Genomic DNA, 18,992 nt, shown 5'->3' with positions numbered 1-18,992 from the left:
TTTGCATTCCTCCCACCTCTCCACGCCCTTTAAGAAGACAAAAAAATTAAGCCCAAATTATCCCAGGTTAATATTCAGCATTACTGCTCCCCTCAAATAGTTTCCAATGCTCATGAACAGAAAGCATAAGATCTGGGACTGGGGTAATGAATCTGGGCATTTTTTCCCCCAGTCACCCAGTTTTTCCTCACCTTTTCCAGGCTCCTCCACTTTCTCTCCACTTTTCCAAAATTGTGTGTATTCCCCTTTAAGGGGCTGGGCATCTCTCCCGCCCTCTCCAGAGTCGACTGAAGTTTCCGAGGAGCCTCCTCTGGCTGGGTTGGACACACCTTTCAAGAGACCCCTAATCGAGCTCCAAGCACCACAACCGCTCCTTACCCTAGTGCTGTCCCCCTGCCCCTCTCCCTCATCTACCTCTTCTCAACTACAAGATTCAGCCTCTCCCCAAAGGGCTTGAGCATCCTAAAGGTTTCCCACCCTTCACGGCTCTGTCCACGGATGGAGCCAGAGAAATGTGGTGGGGGGGCCGGGGCCAGAGTTTCAACATCGCCCCCCAGAAGGAGGAGCCAGAGATGGGGGTAAGGAGAGGAAACTTGGGCTTGGGAGGGAAGGGGACCGTGGGCAGGAGGGGGTGAATGAGGAGGATTGGGAGATAAAAGAGGGGTAGGAAAAAGATCTAGAGGAGGATGGTGTGGTCCCATATCAACTTCGGTTGATGGAACTTGGTCTGTCTTTTTCACAGTCTCAAGTTCATCGTCTCATTACCCATTAACCAGCCCCTCCCTTTACTGTCTGCCAACTGGGTCCTAAACTCCCTGGCAGCCACTGATCTCAGTTTCCCCTGAGAGCCTGAGTGTAGGCCTCCAATGGTGGCTGCTGAGGTAATCCCAGGTCCCAGAATTGGAGAGGCCTGGGGATTAACCCTACACCCTTTGCAGCACTCTGGTCCAAAGTGTGTCCAGAGGACTGGGATGCTGGAGCCCAGGAGTCGGCAGCTTGACGGTCACGTGGCCTCTGGATGCCTCCCAGGTAGTAGCTTCCCTTTCAATACTTCCAACCTGCAAAGACTCTTCCAAATTCTATCCTGCTCAAATCTTGCTTCAAACTTCACCAAAGATACCTCTGTATTCTTCTACCCACTCAAAGTGCTTCTGCCTCAGGCTGGCTCTCTTCCCTGTCCAGAGCTGACTGGGAACATGGATCTTGATGGTCCCTGTTTTCTGGACTCTGTTACTCTTTTTCTCATTTACTTATCCAATAAGTATTTGAGTGCCTACTATGTATAAAAGAATACAAATGATCCCCTCCTAAGCTTTCTTTCTAGTGGGGTTAGGGGAGGATCTTAATCTTCCCTCTTTGGATCCTCCTGTCTCAGAAGAGTCGGTGTATACCAGTGTGGGCGACACTGGGAATAGTCATAACCTAGCTTTCCTTCTTCCCCTGTAGGGGAGCAGATCCTAGCATGGGCCCCAGGGGTGAGGAAGGGGCTGGAACCTGAATTGCCTGGAACTCTGATCTGCACCAACTTGAGGGTCACCTTCCAGCCTTGTGGATGGCAGCGGAGTCAGGTGAGATGGACAGGGCAATGGAAAGGACAGTTAGTGAGAAATGGACTGGGGGGTCTAGAAGGATTTAGACAAATGAGACAGGGAGAATTATGCTTAAGGGCTGTCTTTTGAATGTATCAGGGATGGTCAGTTGGGATTATCTCTTGGGAGGTTGGGGGTTGCCAGGGTAGGACAATGAGCAAGATTTCAGGTGTCTTCGGCATCAGTTGTGTGCTTCCTCTAGGAGACTCCCCTGAGCAGCGAATATGATTTTGCCCTGGTCAACATTGGGCGATTAGAGGCTGGTAAGTGGGTGGTGGGGTGTTTGTGAAGGGGCTCACTGGGGGCTCACCCTTTCTCAATTCTCCGAGGGCAACAGGGATGGAGTGGGATGGGCCGGAAGACTTCCTTGTAGAGGGACTTCTGACCAATGGCTACACTGCTTTCTAACTCTTGACTTCAGTGAGTGGCCTGTCCAGAGTCCAGCTCCTCCGTCCAGGGTCCCCACTTAAATTTATCCCTGAGGAGATTCTCATTCATGGCCGAGACTTCCGGCTGCTCAGAGTTGCTTTTGAGGCTGGAGGACTAGAGCCTCAAGCCTTTCAGGTAAGAGACCTTCAACTCAAAGACTCCTCTTCAGAGCCTTGGGGATCCTTTCCCTGGTATTCCCACTACTGCCCTATCTTTTACAACCCCTCTCATCATTCTGTCTGCTTCTCTCCTCAAGGAGAGGCTAAAAGCACAAGAGTAAGGGGCCTGAATTCTAGCCCTGGGGTTGCCAATTATCAGGAGTGTGACAGTGGGCAAGTTTCTTCCTTTGAAAAACAGGGAGGGCTGGATGAGACTGTTCCTGAGATTCTTCCCAGAATTCACATTCTGTGGTTCCGTGATTCTGGATGTGTTCTCCTGAACCCAGGCCCCATGACCTGTGGAAGCTCCCTTCCTCAGCAACTGTCTTTGCTGTTGTCCTGTGTCTCTACTGGTGGCAAAGACAGTTGAACAACACATGGGCTCCACTTCATCCTCTACACTTCTTCAGTCTGAGCCAGAAGGCTGTGATGTCCTTTCTTCCACAGGTGACCATGGCCATTGTTCAAGCCAGAGCTCAGAATAGTCAAGTTCAACAGTATGCAGGGATACCCCTGAGCAAGGCTGGTGAGTGAGGGTGCTTTAGGGTAGGGAAAAGGTAAAGAATCTGAGAGAGCAGAGGCTGGCTGTAGACAAAAGAGCTGAGAAGCTCTCTCTGGTTCCTCTTCCTTTTTTTCTGTGCCTCACTCCTGTCCTAGGCCAGAGTTCAGGGTCCAGAAAACCACCTGTTCCCCTCTTGGAGACATCAGAAGACTGGGAGGCTGAGCGGAAAAAGCAGGGGGCCAGGGGCTGGAGGGTCAGCACCGTCAATGAGAGGTTCGACATAGCCACCAGGTGATCCCCAAGTCCACCCCAACCCCTGCTGCCCTCCCAATCTTCCCACAATTCTTAGATCCTCTAAAGCTAGGACTTCCCACAAATTCCAGCCTCTAAGGACATCCACAAAGCTTTCCCCCTTACCACCTAGATCTCCAAACTTGAGGTTCCTGGGAATAATGCCCTCCTAAGCAACTTCCTGATAATGACAGGTTGCATTATAACGAGGTCACTGAGCTAAGCTGTGACACATTCTCAATTTCACAGCCTCCCCCGTTACTTCTGGGTCCCTAAGCGAACCCTGGACAGTGAAGTCAGGAGAGCCTTTGGCCACTTCCATCAGGGCCGTGGACCGGTCAGTATAAGCACCAGGGTGATGGTTTGGGATTAGATGATTATGGGGGAGGGAGGGGTCAGGGGGGATCATTGTTGAGGGAGGTCAGTGTGGGGGCAGGACAGGGTGGGGCTAGGAGTTTCTCCCATGGTGATCCTAACCTCCCACCATCTGAAGCGTCTGTCCTGGCATCACCCTGGGGGCAGTGATCTTCTCCGCTGTGGTGGCTTCTATACAGCCAGCGACCCTAACAAGGAGGATATCAGGTGAGGGAAGGTTTGATGAGTAGAATCAAGGGTTGGAGGTTCAGGGCAGATTCGTTCCCTTACGTTGTGACTCCCTCCCTTCCAGAGCAGTGGAGTCGATGCTTCAGGCTGGGCATTCAGATGTTGTCCTGGTGGACACCGTGGATGAGCTGCCTAGTCTTGCAGATGTCCAACTTGCCCACTTGAGGCTGAGGGCCCTCTGCCTGCCTGGTGAGATAACCTCTGGGCCCTACCTCCATCCCAGGTCTGCTGACCCTAACCTGGTTTTTACCCTTTTGCCTGTTACAGAAGAGTAACCAACCCTGCAGCCCAATCCTTCGTTTTCTATTCCACTCTCATCTCCCACAGACTCAGATTTCCTGTCTTCCTGACCTCAAAGTATCCTCTCTCTTTTTTGTAACAGCTTTATTGGCTGACATATAATTTACCTACCATAAAACCCACCCTTCGCCCATCTTAAGTGTTTGGTTAATTTTATTACATTTACAAGGTTGTACAACTATGTATGATTCATTTTAGTAGCCTCAGGAGCAGATCCTGAATCATGAATCCTGAGTTCTCCCAATCTCTTTGTCCTTCTGACCCCTCTACTCTCTCTCAGATTCATCTGCAGCTGAGGAGAAATGGCTCTCAGCCCTGGAAGGAACACGATGGTTGGATTATGTCAGGTACTGTCTCATGTTCTAGCTATGTTTTATAATTCAACCCTCCCCAACCTTCTGTTAACTTGAACTCCTAAATGGCCTTCCATTAACTCTTCTTTTTGGTTTCAAGAAGACTCTTTTTTTTTGCTGCTCCTTAGAAGGAGGAAGGGGCGGAATTTTGGAGTCTGCGTCTATTCCATCCCATGACCCATCACTCCCTTCCTCCAGGCTTATCATTCTTCTCTCCTTTTTCTCCTCTGCCCCACTAGGTCTTGTCTTCGAAAGGCCAGTGACATCTCAGTCCTAGTGACATCCAGGGTTCGCTCTGTAGTACTACAAGGTGAGTTTCTTGGGTTAACCTACTCCATTCCTTCCTTTTTCCTTTACTCACCCAACTGGGAGGGAGACCTAGAAGTTTTCCTTGTCCTCTTCTAGTGCTAGGACCTTATCCTGTTACTAGGAACTACCCATGGGCCCTACCTAAATCATTCTTCAGTGCTACCTGTGCCTCACAGTAGTAGTACTACTACTAGCTCTAGTGCTGCTACAGTTTGTGGTCCCTAACAGTAGGGTTATTCACCTTCTGTTCTCGTGCTTCCATCAGTGGATGGTGACCGGGGTTGGGGTGGGAAGAACAATGGAGAAGCTGGTTTGAGATTTGTGATTCTACCTCCTGCACGTGAAGCTGGGTATTTCAATCCAGGTGGAGTCTGGACTGAATCATTCAAGGTCTTTATTTTCTCTTCTATTTGCCCTCTCAATCCTACCTACCAAAACTTTAACCCTCTGTACCTCTCTCTTCTTCTTGCCACGTTTCCTTTCCTCATTTTCTTCTGCCCTAGTTTCGTGGCCCCTCTTCTTTGTCCCTTCTCCCTCTTTATCACCCAGAGCGCGGTGATCGTGATTTCAATGGCCTCCTCTCTTCACTCGTCCAGCTGCTTTCAGTCCCTGAAGCCCGAACACTGCTTGGCTTCCAATCACTAGTGCAGCGAGAGTGGGTGGCAGCTGGACACCCCTTCCTGACCCGACTTGGGGTAACTGGAGCCAGTGAAGAGGTGAGATCATTTTGGGAGAGTAGTGGGGGGAGGTATTACCAAAGATGTAAGGGGATGAGAAAAGTATATAGTATAATCCACTGGAGGCGAAATCAGGTTAGAAGGTTCCTGAGATTAGGCTAAGCTTGAAGGGAGACCTAGATGAATGAAGCACCACAACTCCCTACTACCCTCAATCGGATTTCCATTCCCTGATCTTAGTGGCCCTGTTGTCTGTGTCTCTCGTCCCTCGTCATTGTCATCCTCCTCTTTTAGGTGCCCACAATCCCTCCTAACCTCTTAATTTCCTCCTTCTCAGGCTCCAGTGTTTCTCCTCTTCCTTGATTGTGTCTGGCAGCTCCTCCAGCAGTTTCCAGCTGAGTTTGAATTCTCAGAGTTTTTCCTTCTTGCTCTTCATGACAGTGCCAGGGTTCCTGACACCCTCACATTCCTGAGAGATACTCCCTGGGAGCGTGGAAAACAGGGTGGACAGGTCAGTGAGTTCCAGTTTTGATTTGTCTTTTCTTTTCCTTGAGAAGTACCCTCTGAAGTTTAGTCTTAATTTATGGAAAGTGAGGTCTGTGGATGGGAAAGGGGGAGGTTGGTGCCCATTCTCACGACTGGACTTTCACCCTACATCTGATTCCCAGAGGAAGAGGTGAGCGTTTCATGATTTCTATACAGACTTGGGAAAAGGATTATTTTATTTGTTTTACCATCCTTTTTCTTGTTTTCTCTGTCCAGTTCAACTCCTATACACAAATCTATAACCCAGGGTACTGCCAACCCCCTGCTGGGAATTCTGTTAACTCGCAGCTATCTGTCTGGGACTGGGATTTACGCTACAACAGTGAACAGATACTACAATTCCATAATCCTGGCTATGACCCAGAACACTGCCCAGATTCCTGGCTTCCCAGACAGCAGGTGAGATGTCTACACTTCCTAAATTCCTTTGCCTTTCTCACAGGCTCATCCTATTAGACAAGGAGAAGTACAAAGACACAGTTCCCATGAACTCATGTCTGAGTTCCCCAGGGAAAGCTGCCCCACACTTCCTCTGTAGCTGTCACATGTTTTGCTCTTCATGACAGTGCCAGGGTTCCTGACACCCTCACATTCCTGATTAGGCAGAAATCCTAGAATAGCACAGAGGGCAGCCTTCTTGTCCTCATCTTTATTAGTTTTTGTCTCTTACACACATTTTACAAGTTTCCCTAAAATTGACTTTCATAAGACCTGAGGCCTAGTTTGAAGTTTGAAGCCTAATGAGGAGAGAAGATAGAGTTCTCAGGGGGAGGCCTGTAGTTCAATCACTAATGCAGTGTGAGTAGGTGGCAGTTAGACATTCCTTCCTGACCCATTTTGAGGAAAGTGGGGTCATCTAGTTTCTAGGTTGCCAGTTGATTTCTCTTTTCCTTTTAGCCAAGCTTCATGGTTCCTGGACCCCCCAGTTCTGTGTGGCTCTTCTCCAGAGGGGCCCTGACTCCCCTCAATCAGCTCTGTCCTTGGCGGGACAATCCTTCCCTGCTGGCAGTCTCTTCTCGTTGGCTCCCTCGAGCAGCTATCTCCTCTGAAAGCCTGGCTGATCAGGAGTGGGGGCTCCCCTCACATTGGGGGGCTTGCCCTTTACCCCCGGGGTTGCTGCTGCCTGGATATCTGGGACCCCAGATCAGGCTGTGGAGACGCTGCTACTTGAGGGGAAGGCCTGAGGTCCAGGTGAGGAGGGAAGACAGGGATTGGGAGTGGGAGAATGGGCTTGACTACTAAGCCAGATGTTTCAGGAGAAAGTAAATGTTTCTAGGAGTGGAAAAGCAAGGGCCTGGGGAGATCGAGAAGTGAAGTACCATTCCTATTGGACTCCAAGTGGATAGGTTTGGGAGTGTGTATGTGGTGGGGATGCAGATGGTTGTTGCTCAGATCAAGTAGAACCTAAGGCATAGCTGGAGGGGGAAGAGAGAATTAAAGATGCCAGCGGTGATGGTAACTAGACTTGTCATGGGGATCACTTGGTAATGTATAAAAATACCAAATCACTAGAATATGCACCTGAAACTAATAGGATGTTGTAGTTAATTATACTTAAAAAAAAAAAATGATGCCAGTAGTGGACAGAGATCTCAGAAACAGGGAGCTAGAGCTACAATAATATTCCTCTCTGCCTCTCTTTACCCCCTCCCCAGAAAGGCCTCTCAGCTCCCACAATCTCTGGCCTCCAGGATGAGCTATCCCATCTTCAGGAGCTTTTAAGGAAATGGACACCAAGAATATCTCCTGAGGATCATTCCAAGAAAAGAGACCCAAATACCATTCTCTCCCAATCCCGCTGAAATTACTGTCTTTTTTTTTTAACCGACTGAGCGACCCAGGTGCCCCTTAATTACTGTCTGTTTTATGGGCATGGCAGAGGGTGGTCCAGAGTGAGGAAGGGTTCTAACCTTCTGATTCTTCTTATCTGGTCTTGCTGTCTCAGCTTTTGACACTCCAGCACTCAACAAGCTCACTGACCTTTCTGTTGCAAGTGTGTGGTGCTAACCTTCTCCAACTCTTGCCCTGTCCTGTTTGGTTCAAGATAGGTTTCTTGTGGTTTGAGGAATTAAGAAACAAAAGCATTCTAGAACATGATTACCTTTTTTCCAGGGCAATTTTATCCCTTTGGATATCCAGCTGTTAAATTGTGAGAGATGCTGTCCATCAGTCTTAACACGATGGCCTACAGACCTCATTCTCACCTCCTCTTGCTGCTTCCTTAACTCCAATTTGTTTCTTCCCTTTGGTTTTCTATGGGCACGCAGTGGGTATGGGAGATGCACTGTCTCTTCCAATTGTGTATTTTATACACTGACATTTCTATTTAAGGAGTTCATTAAAGCACAGTATTTATACACATTGCTGACATTATCTCTTGCGTCTGAATAAAAGATCCTAGGTAAGGGGTGACTGTGTGGCTCCCTAGTCAATAAAGCATGTGACTCTTGGTTGTGCTCAAGTCATGAGCTCCTGGCTCTTGAGTGTGAGGTCCACAGCTGGCTCTGGGCTGACAGCACAGAGCCTGCTTGGGATTCTCGGTCTCCCTCTCTTTCAAAAACAAATAAACATTAAAAAGACCCTAGGTAGGAAAGGGGTGGGTGCGAACCGGGAAAGGATGGTACCCATCATATTGTCCTTAAGGAAGTAAGGGGATAGGCAGGTGAAGTCCACATGCGATTGGGAGAAGGGTTCCCAGACGGGAAGGAGCAGACGGGCCAAAAGCACACCAAGACGTTGTTGCCGGGCCCAGTGTGTTCTGAAGGTAGAAACTGAGGCCTCTGGGCTTCAATGTCAACTACTCCTCAGCTTTGGCCACTCTCCATTTCGGAGCCCCAGGTTCCCGTCAGGAGCCCTCACCCCCACCCCCACGCAATAGGACTAGGTGAGTTAGACGTTCCGCTTCTTTCCCATGAAGGAAAACCAAACACCTCAAGCCCAGGCTGGGGCTGAGGCCACCGCTGTCCTCTGTCCGAGGGTTGTGGGCCGGGGTGGGAGCTGCCTCCGCGTCTTAAGGCAGCAGAATCCCTGGGGGGGGGGGGTAGGGGTCCTCAGGACACCCTCCTCTGGAGAACAAAGAAGGATCGTTTGGCAACAAAATATAAAAAAGTAAAGTTTTGTTCTTTCAGCTTTTGAATTTCCATTTTTGGGAGCAGTGTGATCCTTTAGCGTCCAGTACTGCCTTAAGAGGGTCTGAGCATTTGCATCCCGCCTCCCTCGCTTTCACCGCCCGCAAGAGCACTTCCTCGCAGGGCCATTGATGGGAGGCGGCCCACCGAATCGCGGGAAGTCTCCGCTGTTCCTAAGATGGCCGCGGCCGCTTCCGGCTCCTCCCCCGCCGCGGCCCTGCCCACTGCCCTCACGTCCGCGTTCGCCTCGGAAGTGGAAGTAGAGTTCAGAAGGCGGGACCGCTGCCTGGAGACGGCGGGAGCTCTTTCGCCATGGCGGCCGGGCCGATTTCCGAGCGGAACCAGGGTGATTGGAGGGGATGAACCCGGAATAGGCCCACGGGGGCTGGCAGGCATCGACTAGGGCCAGCAGTGTTTTCGCCTGTGCAGGCGATCGGACCCCCCCTGGAGGGCGCGAGACCGGCCCCCGTGCCTGCCGGAGGGAGGGTGGCCGAGTGTAGGCTGAGGCCTGTAGGGGTGGTGCTGTCTGTGCCCATTCCCTTCTCCCTTTCCATTCAAAAAAAACCCAAAAAAACCCCACAAAAAACAAAAGCCAAACCAAAAACAAAACAATTCACCAAGAGAATTTGTAGCAGAACCTTTAGCTTTCGGAAGGCTTTTTAGTTCCTGGAAAGGGAGGTGTAAGAGTTTAACCGAATTTTCTTTTTTTCTTTTTGCTCCTATACTCCATCTCCACTCCCAATTCCTCCGCCTGTCATCTCCTTCCTGTCATTCTTTCATACTTGGCCTAACCTGCTTCCATCCTCTAGATGCCACTGTCTACGTGGGAGGCCTGGACGAGAAGGTTAGCGAACCACTGCTGTGGGAGCTATTTCTCCAGGCAGGGCCAGTAGTCAACACCCACATGCCAAAGGATAGAGTCACAGGTCAGCACCAAGGTGAGTACATGACAAGAGGTGCGTTTATGTATTGAGGGGACAAACTGCTGGTGGAGGGCTCCAGCAGTATTTATTTATAGATGTTTTGGAATGAATTCTCTGCAGATTCTTTTTTTTTTTTTTTCATTTTGAGAGATAGAGAGTGCGAGCCAGCATGAACAGGGGAGGGACAGAAAGAGAAGGAGAGTCCTAAGCAGGCTCCATCCACACTGTCAGCACAGAGCCCAGTGTGGGGCTTAAACTCATGAACCTGAGATCATGACCTAAGCCAAAATCAAGAGTTGGATGCTTAACCGACTGAGCCACCAGGAGCCCCTGCAGATTCTTTTAAGCGTAGCCCACAGCTTGTTTCTGGAACCATTCCCAATGGAAACAAAGTCGTTATTTCTTGTGGTTTGGAAGGTGAATGAGTTATACCCCATTTTGAATCACTTAAGTTGTTAATCTCCGCTCTTTTACTTCCCAGGCTATGGCTTTGTGGAATTCTTGAGTGAGGAAGATGCTGACTATGCGATTAAGATCATGAACATGATCAAACTCTATGGGAAACCAATACGGGTGAACAAAGCTTCAGCTCACAACAAGAACCTGGATGTGGGGGCCAACATTTTCATTGGCAACCTGGACCCAGAGATTGATGAGAAGCTGCTTTATGATACTTTCAGCGCCTTTGGGGTCATCTTACAAACCCCCAAAATTATGCGGGACCCTGACACAGGCAACTCCAAAGGTTATGCCTTTATTAATTTTGCTTCATTTGATGCTTCGGATGCAGCTATCGAGGCCATGAATGGGCAGTATCTCTGTAACCGCCCTATCACTGTGTCCTATGCCTTCAAGAAGGACTCCAAGGGCGAGCGCCATGGCTCTGCAGCTGAAAGACTTCTGGCAGCCCAGAACCCCCTCTCCCAGGCCGACCGCCCTCATCAGCTGTTTGCAGACGCACCTCCTCCTCCTTCTGCCCCCAATCCTGTGGTGTCATCACTGGGGTCTGGGCTTCCTCCACCAGGTAATGCTTTTATTCAAAATACTTTTGTCTTGTGTTTGGGGTATGGTGGTGGTGGAGCAGGAGGAAGGACAAAGGACCTGATGAAGGGGGATGTGGAGTCAGTAGGTGAAGAAAGAGGGATTGAGGGGTGATAGTCGTGGTGGGGAAGAAGGCTGTTGAGTTTCTCCAGGAGGTTGAAGTTGTTGTTCAGACTTGTCTAGTATTGCTTCTGACTTTGAAGAGCTGGGAGGAGGGGAAACAGCTTTTCCTGCCTGAAGAGGCCAAATGGAACAGGCTCTACAGACATTCTCTCCTCCCTGTCATTAACTTTTCTTCCATTTCCTCTATAGGCATGCCTCCTCCTGGGTCCTTCCCACCCCCAGTGCCGCCTCCTGGAGCCCTTCCACCCGGGATACCCCCAGCCATGCCCCCGCCACCTATGCCTCCTGGGGCTGGAGGACATGGCCCACCATCAGCGGGAACCCCAGGGGCTGGACATCCTGGACATGGACACTCACATCCTCACCCATTCCCACCAGGTGGGATGCCCCATCCAGGTGGGTATTCTTTGCTGGGAAAGGGAGGGATGGCCTTGGCAGAGGAGCTTTACTGCCACTTATGCTCCTGTCCTTGTCCCTCAACAGTGATAATAATAGCCCCAGAGCTCAAATTTTCTTCAGTTTTTCATATAAAACACAAAATACTGTTCTCTGTTTACTTTAACAACTATCATCCTGTTTCCTTTTTCTGATGTAAGTTTTTCCAGAGAGTATAACTGTACTTGATTTTTTTTTCCTTTCACTTAAAAAAAATTTTTTTTTAACGTTTTATTTATTTTTGAGAGAGAGAGAGAGAGACAGAGTACAAGCGGGGAGGGGCCGAGAGAGAGAGAGGGAGACACAGAATCTGAAGCAGGCTCCAGGCTCCAAGCTGTCAGCACAGAGCCCGACGTGGGGCTCAAACTCACAAACAGTGAGATCATGACCTGGGCCCAAGTCGGATGCTTAACTGACTGAGCCACCCAGGCGCCCTTCCCTTTAACTTACTTCATTTTTCTTCTCTGATTTCTACCCTAAAGCAGTGACCTAATTGCCAAATCTAGGGGATGCTTCCATTCTTTATCTGGTTTGCCCTTTGGTATACTTGAAATTGGGCATGTTGTCCTGTTTGAAAATCTTGTCTCTTGGTTTTATTGGATTCTTCATCTGTCTCTGACTCCTCAGTCTCAGTCACCTTAATAGGCTTCTTTTTCTCCCCACGTAGCTAGGTTTTTATATTCGGTTCTCTTCTCCACATGGCTCCATTACTTGTACACTGATGCCTCCTAGATAAGTGTCTCTGGTCTGTGACCCTTAATCTTGCTGTGTGATGGACCTCTCCACTTTTCTACCCCTGTCTTCAAACCTGTTCTTCCTCTAGTATTCTTTGTTTTCAAATGCTTAATTGAGAAATCTGAGAGCCATTTTAAACCATTTCCTGTCACCCCACTCTAGATACCAAGTCTTATTAATATCTCTGGCATTGGCCCCACTGCCAGTGCCCTAGTTCAGGCCCTCTTGTACTGATTATTTCACACCTGATTTACTGTAGTAATTTTCTCATGCTTTGCCTCCAGTTTCTCAATCTTTGATCCACTCGCATAGAGTAATTCTAAAACACAGATGCTCACATACCCTTGCTCAAAATTCTTTTGTTGCTCCTTTTTATCTACAGAGTGAAACTCAAACTTATCACCGTGGCATTCTAGGCTTTTCATGATCTGGTGCCTGTTCATTACTCCCATGACTACATGCTGCTGCTCTGCATTTCTCTGAGTTACTGGTTTTCCCCAAACATACTGTGCTGTTTGATGGCTCTGTGATTGGCGCATGCTGATGTCCTGCCTGGGATGCTCTAGTCTACTTTGTTGTCCACTTGAAAAATTCTTACTTACTCTTTAGAATTAGATCTTTGCTCAGACAGTGTCTCTGCTACCTTCCCAAATCCTGTCGTCACTCTGCTCATTACATACTTCTGCAGCACCGTGATACTGTGAAAGTCATGGAAGGAGCAAGGTGGGTGGGTTGGTAGTTGATTTGTTTGTAACCTTGGAATGGGGTTGAGGATAAGGGCACTTTGTACCAGCCCTATTTTCCATACTCTTCTTTTCCTGACATCATGTCTTTCTCTATTTTGTTCTCTTTTTCTTTGCTTTTTGTATGCCTTTTGTCTCCTCTTTCTGTTTTTTCTCATAGGGATGTCTCAGATGCAGCTGGCTCACCATGGCCCTCACGGCTTAGGACACCCCCATGCCGGGCCCCCAGGCTCTGGGGGGCAGCCGCCACCCCGACCACCCCCTGGAATGCCTCATCCCGGACCTCCTCCAATGGGCATGCCCCCTCGAGGGCCTCCGTTTGGATCTCCCATGGGTGAGTAGGATCCAGCCACCCCCCCCAATCCTCAAATGTCATACTCTTGCAGCTTCTTTTGTCACACTCCTGTCCCCTGCCCTTTCTTTTATTTACATTTCTGCTCCTGATGTCCCTGCCAGTCTTCTCTGTACATTCTCCCAACATCAACTAGTACCTGTTTCCCAACTGTTGCTGAAGTCAGTCAACTTTTCTTTTTTTGTGTGCAGGTCACCCAGGTCCTATGCCTCCACATGGGATGCGTGGGCCTCCTCCACTGATGCCTCCTCACGGGTACACTGGGCCTCCACGACCCCCACCCTACGGCTACCAGCGGGGCCCCCTGCCTCCACCCAGACCCACCCCCCGGCCTCCAGTTCCCCCTCGTGGCCCACTTCGAGGCCCTCTTCCTCAGTAATTTCTCATTCTCTTGCCTCCTGTTCTATCTTCCCAATATTTTTTCAAATCCTTGGACCAATCCGAGTTGCTGTAGCTCCTTAGGGCTAAGGCACTAATCCCTCTCAGGCCTTTTTTTTTTTTTTTTTTTTTTTTTTAAGTGTAATTCTTTTCACAGGAGGTTTTTTTTGTTTTTTGTTTTTTTTTTATGTTGGTCCTAAGTGTTTTGCAAATGCACAGAGAAAATAAAATTAAACTCCTTGTTTATTCTTTGTGCTCTTTTCCTCGGCAAAATAACTTCTCTGTTTTCTCTAAGAAGAGACATCAGTATATTGGGAAAAGAATGGTAAGGTAGGAGGGAGCATGCTTATTCTATGTTTTAAGGCTTACATTTAGCTTATAAGCTGGAAATCCTAAGTACCCGTGACATAGGGTTTTTGTGAATATGAAGCGAGAACAGAGGTGAAGTTCCTGGAGATAATGCTGGCAAAAACAGGAAGGAACATGCACAAAGCCATCCACTGCAGTCCTGCTTGTAATGGTAGTAGGTTGGAAACCGCTCTCCTCTGTTGGTCAGGGACTGGTTGAATAACTTGGTAAATCTACACAGCAGCGGTAAAAAGGAGAGAGAAGACTACCTACTGTTTTAGAGAGACCTCCAGGATACATTAAGGGAAGAAAGTAACAAGCAGAACAGAACGTCCTATGCTCCCTCATCTAACATACGCATTTATTTACATTAAAAAAACCAGATAAACCAAAAAGGAAATTCATACACTGGGATGGGGAGGGGAGCTAGATTTCTCTGAGCATACTATGTTAAACTTGGTTTACTTCGACACTATGTACATACATGTCTTACATAATTGCGAAACTGTTGAAATTGGGACCGTTGGAACTCGGTAAACCTACATTTTCTTCCATGCTTTCCCTTCAGACATCATGAATGAGTAATTTGGATCTTACTCCTATTTTTTTCCTCCTCAGTCCTTCCACACCTGACTTCCATCCCATGGAAATCTGTCTTCAGAGACTTTGAGTAATTAGACCAAATCCAATGGCCCCTTTTCTGTTCTTTGCTGTATTTAATCCTCTTACGTCACCACTTTCCTAAAGTTCTCTTTCTGGTCTGTGTGACCATGGACTTTGCTGATGTCTAGGCAAGAAACGATGCACCCGGCCCTCTCGTTCTCTTGCACCATTCTTAAAAAAAATTTTTTTTAATGTTTATTTATTTATTAAAAAAAATTTTTTTTTTCAACGTTTATTTTTGGGACAGAGACAGAGCATGGACGGGGGAGGGGCAGAGAGAGAGGGAGACACAGAATGGGAAACAGGCTCCAGGCTCTGAGCCATCAGCCCAGAGCCTGACGCAGGGCTCGAACTCACGGACCGCGAGATCGTGACCTGGCTGAAGTCGGACGCTTAACCGACTGCGCCACCCAGGCGCCCCAATGTTTATTTATTTTTGAGAGAGGGAGAGACGACAGAGTGTGAGCTGGGGAGGGGCAGAGAGAGAGGGAGACACAGAATCCGAAGCAGGCTCCAGACTCTGAGCTATCAGCACAGAGCCCGATGTGGGGCTCAAACCTACGAACTGTGAGATCATGACCTGAGCCAAAGTCGGATGTTTAACCGACTGAGCCACCCAGGCACCCCTCTCTTGCACCATTCTTACTCACGTGATGTGGTACCTATAAGACCTGCCAGTGGCAGCTGAATGATACAGAGATGTGCAGAGTGCTTCTGTTCTGGTGTTACCAAGGCAGTGGGCTGACACGTGCCATTATTACTACACAAAATATTCTGGGAGCGTGAGGAAGGGTATCCTGGCATGAAAAATCCGAGAAAACTTCCAGAAAAAAGAGTGATAAGTTCAGATGTAATGTCAAAGGAAGGGTAGATGTTTCCCGGGCGAAGAAGGGGAAGTTCCCTCCTGGTGGACTGGATGCTCCCGAGCAGAAGCCGAGATTGGTCAACAGCACTACAAGTGATCCACTAGAGCTGCATGGCATTGGAGCTAGCTGGGGAGCTCCTGTTGATAGGACTTCTCTGCCCTTTCTCCTGTGGCCCAGAACCATTCGAAACAGCACACTGAGGCAAAGGGAGGAGGCTGCTTCGGGCTGGAAGCTATTGGCTCAGGAATTCTAGCCGTCCTGGGATCTGCTTAGCGGCCCGGAGTGCTGAGAGAATTGCCATCCGAGCACCACTGGCAGGGCACACTGGCTGGGAAGCTGCTATCCATGAGGGAAAGCCACAGGGAGGATTTGAGCAAGGGAGTGACTGATTTGCGTTAGAACTGTGGTAGTGGGGGGAAAAGATCTGAGGGAGAAGACCGGGCAAGGAGCCCAGCAGGGCATTCAGCAGTAATTTAGGGAGAGATGCAGTCCTCGAGGGCTGTGACAGAAGCCCGATGGAGAGGAGGGGATGCACTTGGGAGGTATTCTAGAAGGCAAAAGAATAGGGTGAGGTGTTAGATTGGATATAGTGGAGGAAAGGGAGAGTGGAATCAGGATGAGAGCATGCAGCAGGAAGAATTTCCCGGGAGTTGGGATGGAAATGGTAAATTAGGTTTGGCATATGTTGACTTTCAGGTGAATTGTGGCACAGGCAAGTGGGGTCACCTAGTGGGCATTTGTCAAAACTTGGGGAAGATTCCACGTGATCATTTCACACAATGAATGGCTAAGGATGCCAGGCTTCTAAATCGTAATGGGCTTAATTGACTTCATTTCAAACAGCACTGCTGTGCAGTTACTTTGATGTGGTCATAAGCCGAGGCACTTGGGACCTAGCATAGTTGGTCGCTGGCTCCGAGCCCAGGTGCCCGCAGCCAGTACTCCCCCAGCCCCAGGTGGTAGCAGGCTTTGTCTCAGTCCCTGTGTCCTTTCTGCCTCCATGGCATCTATCAAATGAACTGACTTCTAACTGATCCTTGGTGAGGACTTCAAGGACTGTTACCCTTATGCTGAAGATTTCTAGCGTGTTTTTTCATATAAGCTCCTGTGTGGTATTTTTGGCTCTTATCTGATAGCATGTTGATGAATTCACACCGTTGAGGAGTAAATTAGTGCCTTTGCTGAATTCCCCACGTCTCTCTTTGGAACCACTATTTCCTCAGGCATTCATTCGCAGAATCTCGGAGCTTTCACTCATTCAACACTAATTTTTGAGTGCCTCCTCCAGTCAATGAGGTTGACTCCCCCAGACTCTCCTCCAGCTCTCCCGCCCCTGGCTCCTGCAGATACTGGTGCTCAGCGGTTCTCTGTGCAGGCCCAGTATTGCTGGTACATTTTAGTACTTCAGTTCACACATCTGTTTGTTATTCACTAAACCAGGGTTTTTCCACTTTTTTTTTTTTTAATCATTGCCCCTCTACCACCACGGCTGGAGACATTGTTTTCAAATTGCCCCCTACCCCCGCATGAAATTTTAAATCACAGATATGCTATATATGTCTTTTTCTCTAAATTTTTATTTAAAAGTGGAGGAGGGCAGAGAGAGGGAGGTTCCAGGCTCTGAGCTGTCGGCACCGAGCCCGATGTGGGGCTCGAACTCTCCAATGGTGAGATCATGACCTGAACTGAAGTCGGACACTTAACCCGCTGAGCCACCCAGGCGCCCCTGTGCTCTATATCTTTTTATGTACTAGGGCCCTTTGGAGGGACACAAACCATTGTAATATCTAAGATTCCTGCTCCCCAAGCCAGTTTTTGTCCCCTTTAGGGGGGGGATACCACTCCCATTGAGAATGCGTGGGACCATTGGTCCTTAATGTTTTGTGGGCCCCAGACAGCCCTTTGAGAACATGACAAAAACTGTGGACCCTATCCAAGAAAAATACATACATGCCTGTATTTCCAATATCCTGAAGCAAAAATTACATAAGGTTCATAGATCCCAATCTAAGTATCCTTGTATTACACTGAATCTCTTCAAGAACCCTGAAGGAATCTCATTCTATTAATCTATCTCCCGAGAGTACCTGAGATGCCTGGCATATATAATAATTGTAAAAATAGTAACAGCTAATGTTTACTGAACTCTTGCTAATATGCCAGTACTAAGTGTTTAATACTGTACTAAATGTTTATCTCAGTTAATCCTTGTAACAACCCCCCGAGGTAGGTTTTGTTATTACCCCCATTTTAAGATCTGGAAATGGATATTAAGTTATTTGACCAAGGTCACATGCTACGAAATGATAGATGGAATACTTGAACGAAGATCTGCATGAATTCTAGAGCCAGTTGCATAGTCATGTTATACTATATTTACTGAATAGATACTTGTTGAATGAATGAATGTTTTCCTTTGCTATTAACCAGCTTTCTTATAAGATAATCCCTCTTTAACTGGGTTATAAACTCCTAAAGGATAGGAGCTTTTTTTATGCTTTTTTTGCTTCAATTGTTAGCATCTCTCACTGGAACTTTATGGTATCTTAGAAGTGCTATCATTGACCCCATTTTGTCCCTCAGTTTCCCCATCTTGACAATCTCCTGTGCTTAGAGTGTGGTGGGTAGAAGCAGTGATAGAATACAGGGGGTTGGCTGATGGGTAACTGGGCAAAGAAGCTACACTAGGAAGCTTTATAAGGCAGTGATTAAAACACCTGGAAAGCTCTAAAAGCCAGAGACCTATATACTGTATGAATCTACTTAAATGAAGCTCTAGTCTAAGACAAATCTTAAATTTTTTTTAATGTTTATTTATTTTTGAGAGAGAGACAGAGACAGAGACAGAGCACAAGCTGGGGAGGAGCAGACAGAGAGGGAGACACAGAATCCGAAACAAGCTCCAAGCTCTGAGCTGTCAGCACAGAGCCTGACATGGGGCTCAAACCCACAAACTGCAAGATCATGACCTGAGTCAAAGTTGGATGCTTAACTGACTGAGCTACCTAGGCACCCCTAGAAAAGACAAATCTAATGTATGGTGACCAAAAGGAGATCAGTAATTGCCAGGGATGGGGATATTGACTGCAGGGGCAAGGGAATTTTGGGGGGCAAAGGAAATGTTCTTTATCTTGATCAAGGAGGTGCTTACATGGGCATATACTTTTGTTAAAACTCATAGAACTGTATATTTCATTTTTTAATTTTTAATTTTTAAAAATGTCTATTTATTTTTGAGAGAGAGAGAGCTCAAGCAGGGGAAGGGCAGAGAGAGAGAGAGAGAGAGAGAGGAGAGAGAATCCCAAGCAGGTTCTGTGCTGCCAGCACAGAGCCTGACTTGGGGCTCGATCTCACAAACCACAAGATCATGACCTGAGCTGAAACCAAGAGTCAGAGGCTTAACCGACTGAGCCACCCAGGCGCTACACAACTACATACTTTAAATGGATGTATTAAAAAAGCATTAGGTCTCTGAATCTATATTGCCTGGGTTCCATTTT

At 48.0% G+C, this 18,992-nt stretch overlaps 2 protein-coding genes across 3 annotated transcripts; both read left to right on the top strand.

Annotated features, from left to right (window-relative positions):
* Positions 1-279: 279 nt before the first annotated feature.
* On the top strand, positions 280-8,157 carry MTMR11 (myotubularin related protein 11). The gene is made up of 17 exons (XM_030327578.2): positions 280-578; positions 939-1,029; positions 1,447-1,568; positions 1,792-1,852; positions 2,011-2,153; positions 2,624-2,702; positions 2,834-2,969; positions 3,219-3,306; positions 3,463-3,551; positions 3,637-3,761; positions 4,153-4,219; positions 4,465-4,535; positions 5,084-5,250; positions 5,549-5,722; positions 5,974-6,156; positions 6,655-6,948; positions 7,413-8,157. Exons 1-17 carry the CDS (start codon positions 513-515, stop codon positions 7,557-7,559), a joined length of 2,103 nt encoding a protein of 700 aa, XP_030183438.1. The 5' UTR covers positions 280-512; the 3' UTR covers positions 7,560-8,157.
* A 996-nt stretch (positions 8,158-9,153) lies between these two features.
* Positions 9,154-13,861, top strand: SF3B4 (splicing factor 3b subunit 4). Of its 2 annotated transcripts, none has more exons than XM_030326251.1 (6): positions 9,154-9,231; positions 9,695-9,823; positions 10,290-10,832; positions 11,162-11,350; positions 13,046-13,219; positions 13,429-13,861. In XM_030326251.1, the coding sequence occupies exons 1-6, from the start codon at positions 9,198-9,200 to the stop codon at positions 13,614-13,616; spliced, it is 1,257 nt and encodes a 418-aa protein (XP_030182111.1). In that variant the 5' UTR covers positions 9,154-9,197; the 3' UTR covers positions 13,617-13,861. The 2 variants fall into 2 exon arrangements, with proteins under 2 accessions (XP_030182111.1, XP_030182110.1); XM_030326250.1 differs by having other exon boundaries at positions 11,162-11,368.
* Positions 13,862-18,992: the final 5,131 nt, after the last annotated feature.

Source organism: Lynx canadensis, chromosome C1 (assembly GCF_007474595.2).
Source record: "Lynx canadensis isolate LIC74 chromosome C1, mLynCan4.pri.v2, whole genome shotgun sequence".
NCBI classification, from domain to species: domain Eukaryota; kingdom Metazoa; phylum Chordata; class Mammalia; order Carnivora; family Felidae; genus Lynx; species Lynx canadensis.
This window is presented reverse-complemented; position numbering and strand designations above follow the sequence as displayed.